The 8,614-nt window shown below is 34.8% G+C and overlaps 1 protein-coding gene across 1 annotated transcript; it reads left to right on the top strand.

The window, feature by feature from the left end:
- The first annotated feature begins 529 nt into the window (after window positions 1-529).
- On the top strand, window positions 530-6,662 carry LOC112512933 (lysine histidine transporter 1-like). Its single transcript, XM_025119060.1, has 8 exons — window positions 530-829; window positions 2,212-2,369; window positions 2,987-3,370; window positions 4,203-4,596; window positions 5,303-5,408; window positions 5,506-5,597; window positions 5,683-5,751; window positions 6,321-6,662. Exons 1-8 carry the CDS (start codon window positions 767-769, stop codon window positions 6,417-6,419), a joined length of 1,365 nt encoding a protein of 454 aa, XP_024974828.1. The 5' UTR covers window positions 530-766; the 3' UTR covers window positions 6,420-6,662.
- Window positions 6,663-8,614: the final 1,952 nt, after the last annotated feature.

Raw genomic sequence — 8,614 nt, 5'->3', positions numbered from 1 at the left:
TTTTTGAAAAATTAAAAATACGAAGATATTATAAAAAATTGAAAAAAAAGATTGATATTAGTAGTAAACAGACTATTTAAAATCTCTCATTTTTTGTGTATTTTTTTAATTCATTTATTATTATTTTTGGTTTAATAATATTTTTTTATAAAGATAATAATTAAGTATTTTGTTAGAACTTATTTTATATTTTTTATATTTAAAATGAAATGTTTTCTCTATTTGATTATATTTATCTGCAGTCACTCACATGAATTCAAACATGAAACTTTAATAAGTTGTATTTGCGCACAATTTACTCGTATTCTTTAATTGTAAGTAATATACATCAATAAATAATACTTCATGCATAAAATATTATTTTTTAAAGTTTTTATAAAATATTTTATAATATAATACAAATATTTTCAACGAGTTACGTGATTCATAACTTTACGACTGTCTTCAATTTGAACCCGACTTCGATGAAATATAAAATAATTTATAAAACAATATTAGTAAGTTTCCAAAATTATCAAATCGCATGTTCATAGTATTGATCCTACAAGTCAAAGCAAGGGGTCGACTTCAATCTGCCCTCTTAATTCTCCCTCTCACACCATCTCTGTGACTCCAGTCTCAACGGCATACCTGTTGCTACCATCTACTTTAATTCTTTATATATACCTATTATATCCACACCTTCCTCCTTCAATTTCCCCCCTCGCTCTGTGTACTGTTTGCTTTCTTCACCACTCAGATCGATCTGTTTTCATCTAGTGCAGCCATGGGAACGCAAGCTCAAACTCAACAATTCTATAGCGATAACAATAGCAACAGCAACGACAAGGTGCACTTCAATTCTGAATCTATGTTTTTATTTATTATATGAATTTAGACGAAATATTTTGTGTTTTTGTTCGATTGATTGATCCTTTTTATCGAGAGATTAAACGTAATAGAAGCGATCAGTCTGTGAAACGTATGGAAGAAGATAAAGATGTTTGACGGTAGGCATTGTACGTATGAGATCTAGTTTTTGTTCACGTTTTCACGATTTGATCAACGACGACGTGATGGCAGCGTGATCGATTTCCTCTCCGAACTGTTGGTCAACTGTGTTGACCAAAGGGAAACGAGGAGAGCATGGGTTTCCATGTCCGGACAAATATATCTGTTCATGGGCCTTTAGTTCAGATGTCAGATCCGTATCTTCTCCAAAAGTGTAGGATGCTAAAAAGCTACTTTTTGTTTATGACGAGGGGGTAAAATGTACATCAACTGTAAATTTGGGTACCAAAATAGTACAAACTTGTTTCTACATGACCTTTTAACAGAAACAGAAAATTTGTTGCTGCACATGGATAAGTTAAGATTATTGACCCTTCCCTGTAAGCATATGGATGAACGACCCCTTAGTTGAACCTTTTGAAGTTGACTCGAAATTTTGAGTAAAGCGATTTTCGATTAGAGTTTTGTAAATACTATCAAAATTTGATGGGTCAATTGATTTTTTCGTTCATTTCGATATATTAACCATTAATAAAAACAGTTTTTAATACTATACAAGTTTTGAAGGCGATATAACTCTGCATTAAGCATCACATCTTTGATATTTTAAGTTAAAAGATCAAAATATCTGTTTTTAATACATTTATGATATTTTATTACGTAAAATCTTATAGTAAAAATGAAAACAAAATATTTTGTGTTTATGTAGGATTTTGGTAAATATTTATTAAATGATAGTAAATAATATGATATATTTAGAATAGCATGTAATACTACTTGTTAGTTGTTACCATTTACCATCGCAATAAATTACTTTAATTACTTACGTGATGTAAAAATCTTACAATAAAAAGAATGATTTCCCACATGATTTGAAGATTATCCCTCTTTTAAAGAAATCTTTGCTGATATATATTTAGTTGACGATATTCCAAAAAGAAGTGAATAGTGGACACGCAACAAGTGGCATAAAGTTATACCGTGCCCTCAATGTTCTCTGTTCCTTGTCTCCTATTTTCAATCCATATCGTAGATTCTAGCATTAGATATTTTCTCACAATATTGCTTCTCTTAATCTTGAATGAAAAGTGGGCACTCAAAAGATTAATTTCACTCTTTGGGGTATAAGTCATGTCTGAATACACGGTGAGATATAATGAGTCGTTTGGTTTAGTTAATCTTGTTCAACGTCTTTTCATCGATCTTTTGTTTGTATAACAGGTTGACAATCGAACTGCAAGAGAGAAGGCAATTGATGAATGGCTTCCAATTACATCCTCACGGAATGCAAAATGGTGGTACTCGGCTTTTCACAATGTAACCGCCATGGTTGGAGCTGGAGTTCTTGGTCTCCCTTACGCCATGTCCCAACTTGGATGGTTAGTTCCCCAACTCTCGGTGTTTTCCATGTGCTAACACTACAACAAAATTGATTTTATAGGATTCCTAAAATGTAGAAATTTTATAAAAAATACTTTATGAAACCCAGGTTTATAGGAATAAACCAAAAACGTCATATTTAAAAGTATTACAATAAGTTTATAGGACGTTTTTAGGTGTTATAACAAGTTTTTAGAATTTTTTAAAAAAAAAAATACAGTATCATATTAACTATTTTATACCACACTATTTGAAAAAATATCTTATAAAAAAATGAGTTTATAGTTTCAAAAGGGTCCTTTAAAATAGTTGATACAACACTACGCATAAAACCGTCTTGATGAACTATTGTAATGCTTTTACATATGAATCTTATAGTTTGATCGTATAGACTTAAGTTCTATAATTTATTCTATTAAGACACTTAGGCAATCTAGGGTTCTATAAAGCTAATTTTGTTGTAGTGTAATCTGCATCAAGATGCAATGAAGTTTGCTTGATTTCTCATTTATTCTACTTTTATTATTTCACGTGACTAAACTGCATCAAAATGTAAAAGAGTTTGTTTTAGTTCTTATTTAGTTTGATTCTAATATGGCTCAAAACCATGATTCAGGGGTCCAGGAGTAGCAATACTAGTACTATCATGGATTGTAACTCTATACACACTATGGCAAATGGTTGAAATGCATGAAATGGTACCTGGGAAACGATTCGACAGATACCATGAGCTAGGCCAGCATGCTTTTGGCGAAAAGCTTGGTCTTTACATCATCGTTCCACAACAATTGATCGTTGAAGTTGGCGTCAACATCGTCTATATGGTCACCGGAGGAAAATCCCTGAAGAAATTCCATGATTTGGTTTGCAAAGATTGCAAAGACATTAAGCTCACATACTTCATTATGATCTTTGCTTCCGTCCATTTTGTTCTTTCCCATCTCCCCAATTTCAATTCCATCTCCGGTGTGTCTTTGGCCGCAGCAGTCATGTCCCTCAGGTACGCTATATTTACCATACTAGTTTGTGAAACAAAAACAAAAATATCTTCAAATTGGCCCCATGACTGTTCCAATATTTTTTTTGAGAAAATTGACCAAAATAGACTGATCTCTCCAATTAAATTCACTTTTTAGCTACTCATGAAACCAAATTTTCATTTTAGCCGAAGTTTACGTAAATGCTTTACACATTTGCATAAAACATATTTTCAAATTAGAAAAAGAAAAAGATGATTTACACATATTACACGAAAGAAATTATTTTTTAATCTGAAAATCGAGTTCAAGCAACTGCATAAGCTAAAATGAGAATCCGATTGAAAAAGTGGCAAAAAAAATGAATTTGGTTGAGGCGATCGGCTATTTTGATCAATTTCAGAGACGTTTTTGGAAGACATGCTACATTTGTACCAAAATCATAGTTTGACTGTATGAGTAATAAATAAATAAATTATCCACAATACATATTAGCCGGTGGTTTTCACGAAAACAACCGTTCTATTCTTTTGGTGGGAGGTCAAATCTGCATAAATCTAACATTACCAGACCCTACTTTTAGGTGAGATATACTGGGTTGGGTTGGGTTGGGTTGGTTTGGTTTTACAACATATTATATAGAAAATCTTACAATTTAAAACTACAAAAATACATATGAAATTCATATAAAAAATCATTTCTCTAACATGTTTCATGCTAGTAATTAATAAGGTGTGACCGTCCACAAATCCATCGTTTACCAACTAACCGTGACATGCATTTTAAAAAAATGACATACGGATCCATATATCACACATCGAGCACGGTCCTGACTAACACAATTCCGTGATGCAGTTACTCTACCATCGCATGGTCTGCTTCGGTGAAAAAGGGCGTGCAGCCAGACGTACAATATGGATACAAAGCTAGCACGGTCACGGGGACGGTATTTAACTTCTTTAATGCATTGGGTGAAATTGCTTTTGCGTACGCTGGCCATAATGTGGTGCTGGAAATTCAAGCCACCATTCCTTCGACCCCTGAAAAGCCTTCGAAGGGTCCGATGTGGAAGGGAGTTGTGGTTGCGTATATAGTCGTGGCCTTGTGTTACTTTCCGGTTGCTCTTATAGGGTATTGGATGTATGGAAATGCCGTCTCGGATAATATATTGATCAGTTTAGAGAAACCAACGTGGCTCATTGCAATGGCTAATTTGTTCGTTGTGGTTCACGTTATCGGAAGCTATCAGGTTCGGATTCTATATCTCGACTTCACCATCTTCTAGTCGTTTTTCGTGTGCTAAGATTTGTTGAACCCGTATAAATCTCTCTAAAAGAGGCATCAAAAGGAGAGGTTCCTGCAAATAGTGAAATTGACCAAAATAACCAAATTTTCTAACCAAATTCACTTTTTAGCCAATTTTTTCATAGAATTCCCATTTTAACCGGGCTTTAAACAAATGAACTTGATTTTCATATTAAAAAAGGAAAAAATATTTACTCAAATTTGCATTAGAATCCCAATTTGCATGAATAAAAATTTTCATCTTTTTTTAATCTGAAAATCGGTTCTACCCAAATGGCTAAAATGGAAATTTGGTTTCAAAAATGGCTAAAAACTGGACTTGGTTGGGGAGATTGGCTACATTGGTCAATTTTCCCTACAAATATTTATATACAAGTTTGATGATTCGTGTTTAGTTTACATGGACTCCAACACCGTAACACATCCCCTTCAAACAGATGCCAGATGGTGCCCCAAGAATGGAGGCAAAAGAGTGTGTCGGATCGAATTCTTTTGTAGTGATAGATCCTGACTCTAGATATACCATCTAAAGATATGTAGAGCCCATTTGCATTTTCCGAGAGCCTTTATAGAGAGCCCTATGTTAGACGAAGAATCGAGTGAGAATATAATCCAACATATCTAATTATATCTATTTCTTTTCCCTCTAGATTTATGCGATGCCGGTATTTGATATGATTGAAACCGTACTCGTCAAGAAATTACACTTCACTCCAAGTTTTACGCTACGCTTCATCACCAGGAACACATATGTTGGTAAGCTAAAACATTTTAACGGTAACTACGCATGAATCATATATCTATGTAATCGTTTTACCTTCTTGGTTTACTAAACTCTTTCTTTCGGTTGCAGCATTAACAATGTTCATTGGCATTTGCTTCCCATTCTTCGGTGGGCTTCTTGGTTTCTTCGGAGGATTTGCATTTGCCCCGACAACATACTTTGTACGCAACATTTTATTCGTTATATATATCTTTCTCTCTCTCGGTTCATTTGCAAAACGGTTCTAACTTTGTTCTTAATGCTCAGTTGCCTTGCGTCATTTGGCTTTCCATCTATAAACCGAAGAAATGGAGCTTATCTTGGATCATCAACTGGGTATGTAACCATAACATCTCCCAACACATTCTTTTCCTTATACTGCATTTCAACAAAATAGGTTTTATAAGTAACCAAAACTAGGGGTGTTTACTGTGTGGTTTGGTGTGATTTAGGATCAAACCGCATCGCATATACTTTAAACCGCATGCACATTTTACATGGTGTGCCTATTACGTTTTACGTCTTCAATCCAATAATTATAAAATTAAAATTTCATTATAAAATTAATAATAACAAACCGTGGTTCATAGTGTTGTTTGGTAAAAATACAAAACTCAAACCGCACCGCGGAAGTTTTAAAGCACATTTGTGGTATGGTGTGAGGGTTTGTGAAGTTTGACGGTTTAAAACAACACCTTTAGCCAAATATGTATTAAATGTCTTAGTACATTGTCTTATAGGTCTGAAGTTTATGTGACCAAACTAATATGGTTCTATAACTTAAGTCCTATAAAACAACCTATTAATACATTTAGATGTTTTTGACATCCTATAAAACCAATTTTGTTATACTGGTATACCATTCTTGGGTGTTTGATTTCATCAACACTGTTTTTGTGTTACAGATCTGCATTGTATTTGGAGTTGTTTTGATGGTATTGTCCCCTATCGGGGGATTGAGGCAGCTCATCCTCGACGCTAAAACTTACGAATTTTTCAATTAAGATGTCTTATTTGATCAAACAAGCCGAGGTTAATTAACGTACAATTAATTAAGACCTTAAAAAAGTCGAAGAAGCTTGTGATGATATGATATCTCTATTTACAGGTCTATAGAGTGTTAATAGAATGAGCTTGTGGGCTTTTAAACCCTTTCGTTTCGTTCATTTCTACTTCACATGTTTATTAAATTATCTACATTTCCACTTGAATTTGGGACCGTGGTATACACCTTCGCTTTTATTAAATTATGTGTCAAATCAAATGTTGAGTTTCTTTTTGCGAAAGAAGTATATAAATCTAGATCATCCATGACTGCAATTATAAGAATCCGAGTTTTTCCAATGGGTTGCTGGCTTGAAGCTGCCCAACGCATCGTTTCACTCGTGATAAGGTCTCGTGTCATCTAAAGAACTCGGCAACTGCTCGTGAGTTTTGAAGTCTTCAAGAAACCGAGATGTCTCATAAGTTTCAACCATCTTTCCGCTCTGCAATCACACAGAATCAAGTTTTGACGAGTGGAGGGATCCTACCATTAGTGAGAATCCCCGTAGTAGTAAATTTTGGTTTTAATATCATGTAAGAATAGAGATGCACAAGGCCCTTGGTTTTTTATGCCTGACCTGGGCCTTTCAACCATGATTTCAGTAAGCAAAAAATAGCCCAAACTTTTTTCAGCCGAAGTTGGGTGTGAGATGACCGATAGGTTTTTTCAGGCTTTTGAAAAGAACTTATCTGATCGGGCTTTTAGGCGTGGGCTTTGGATTGCTATGTTGTGTTACAGAAAGAATAAAAGTTAGGGTGGAAGGTGAGAACAAAACCTTCATATACATTCAATTACATTAACGTACCTTTATTTACCTATTTATCTTATCATGGACGAAACTTTAACAAATTCATGCATGCGAAAGTGATTAAATGTATGTAAAAGTTCGTGAAAGTGACTTAAAAGTGACCATAAAGGTCGATGAATATAGTTGAAAGTAATTGAAGGTACTGAAAGTGATTAAAAAATTTTAAGTTAAATTAAAAAGTCAAATCATCCAAAAGCTCTAAAGTGTTCTAACTATTCACGTGCATTCCTATCTAAGATAAATGGTCTAAATCTAGCCGATTAGGAACGAGCACTACTATTGACCCATTCCAACATGAGTTATGACCTTCTATTGCAAATATGGAATGATGGCACATGAATTTTACCTCAATAATACATGGTTCTGCTTCTGTATGATTCTGTTTCCCTTGCAAATGGTCATCCAACATCTTGCTTAATGTGAACAAAGCATCATTGTTGAGATCATCAATATCAACCTCAATTTCCAATCTCTTCAAGATCTAATTTCTGTTGTTTAGATTCAACTTCAATGGGCTTCCATCTTTGCTCAAAAAACTTAACATGAATAACTACCATGAAATGGACATCGTTACCCGGAGGCTTATATCTCATGGTATTCGAGAATGTAAGCATGACATCAGCTCGGAAGTCGAATGGGCTTGAATATTTGCGTGAATCGAGTTTTTCTTTTGTCGACCCTAAATCCATGGGATTCTTGATAACATTGTAGTAATAGGGATATTGAATTTGACAAAATCAATGGGCTTATTGAACATCCAACCATGCTTGTGCGACCAGTGGCGGACGCACCTTAATGGGGTAGGGGGCCTGGCCCCCCAACAATATTTTAACACCAAAGCCCAATTTTTTTTTTTACTTGTATTTTTAATTACCTCTTCTTTAGGCCCCCAACCATATTAGACAAGAGGCCCCTCTCTAAGTCTCTAACCTATAAATCTGCTTACCTGCACGACGGGAACGAATTTAACGATGGACAGAGGAGAGCTGGAGAGGAGTAGAGCGAGCGACTCGAGTGTGACGAGACCGAGACCGAGTCGACGGTGCTGGCGCCTGGCGTGCAGCGTGCTGCAACCTGCGAGCGAGAGGCGAGAGTGACGAGACCGAGACCGACTGCAACCTGTGCTCTGGCTCCTGCTGCTTGCTGACTGCTGTCGCCTCTAAGCCTCTTGTCTTGGTAATTGGTAAATATTCTAAATATCTAGTTTCCATCTTCTAATTTTTCAATTAGTAGTATTTTAGGTTAATTTTGTGGTAATTGGTAAATGCTTTAGGTTAGGTATTTATTTAAGTTAATTTTGTGGTAATTGGTAATTGGTAAATGCTTTAGGTTAGGTATTTATTTTA

Source organism: Cynara cardunculus (assembly GCF_001531365.2).
Source record: "Cynara cardunculus var. scolymus isolate 2C chromosome LG 1, CcrdV1, whole genome shotgun sequence".
Classification (NCBI taxonomy): domain Eukaryota; kingdom Viridiplantae; phylum Streptophyta; class Magnoliopsida; order Asterales; family Asteraceae; genus Cynara; species Cynara cardunculus.
Note: the sequence above shows the minus strand (reverse complement) of the source record. Positions and strands in the feature narration are given on the sequence as shown.

Coding starts and splice junctions, on each gene's coding strand:
- LOC112512933 (XM_025119060.1), top strand. CDS start 767: ATGGGAACGCAAGCTCAAACTCAACAATTCTATAGCGATAACAATAGC. Junction 2,370..2,986: donor GCCATGTCCCAACTTGGATG/GTTAGTTCCCCA, acceptor ACCATGATTCAG/GGGTCCAGGAGTAGCAATAC. Junction 4,597..5,302: donor ACGTTATCGGAAGCTATCAG/GTTCGGATTCTA, acceptor TTTTCCCTCTAG/ATTTATGCGATGCCGGTATT.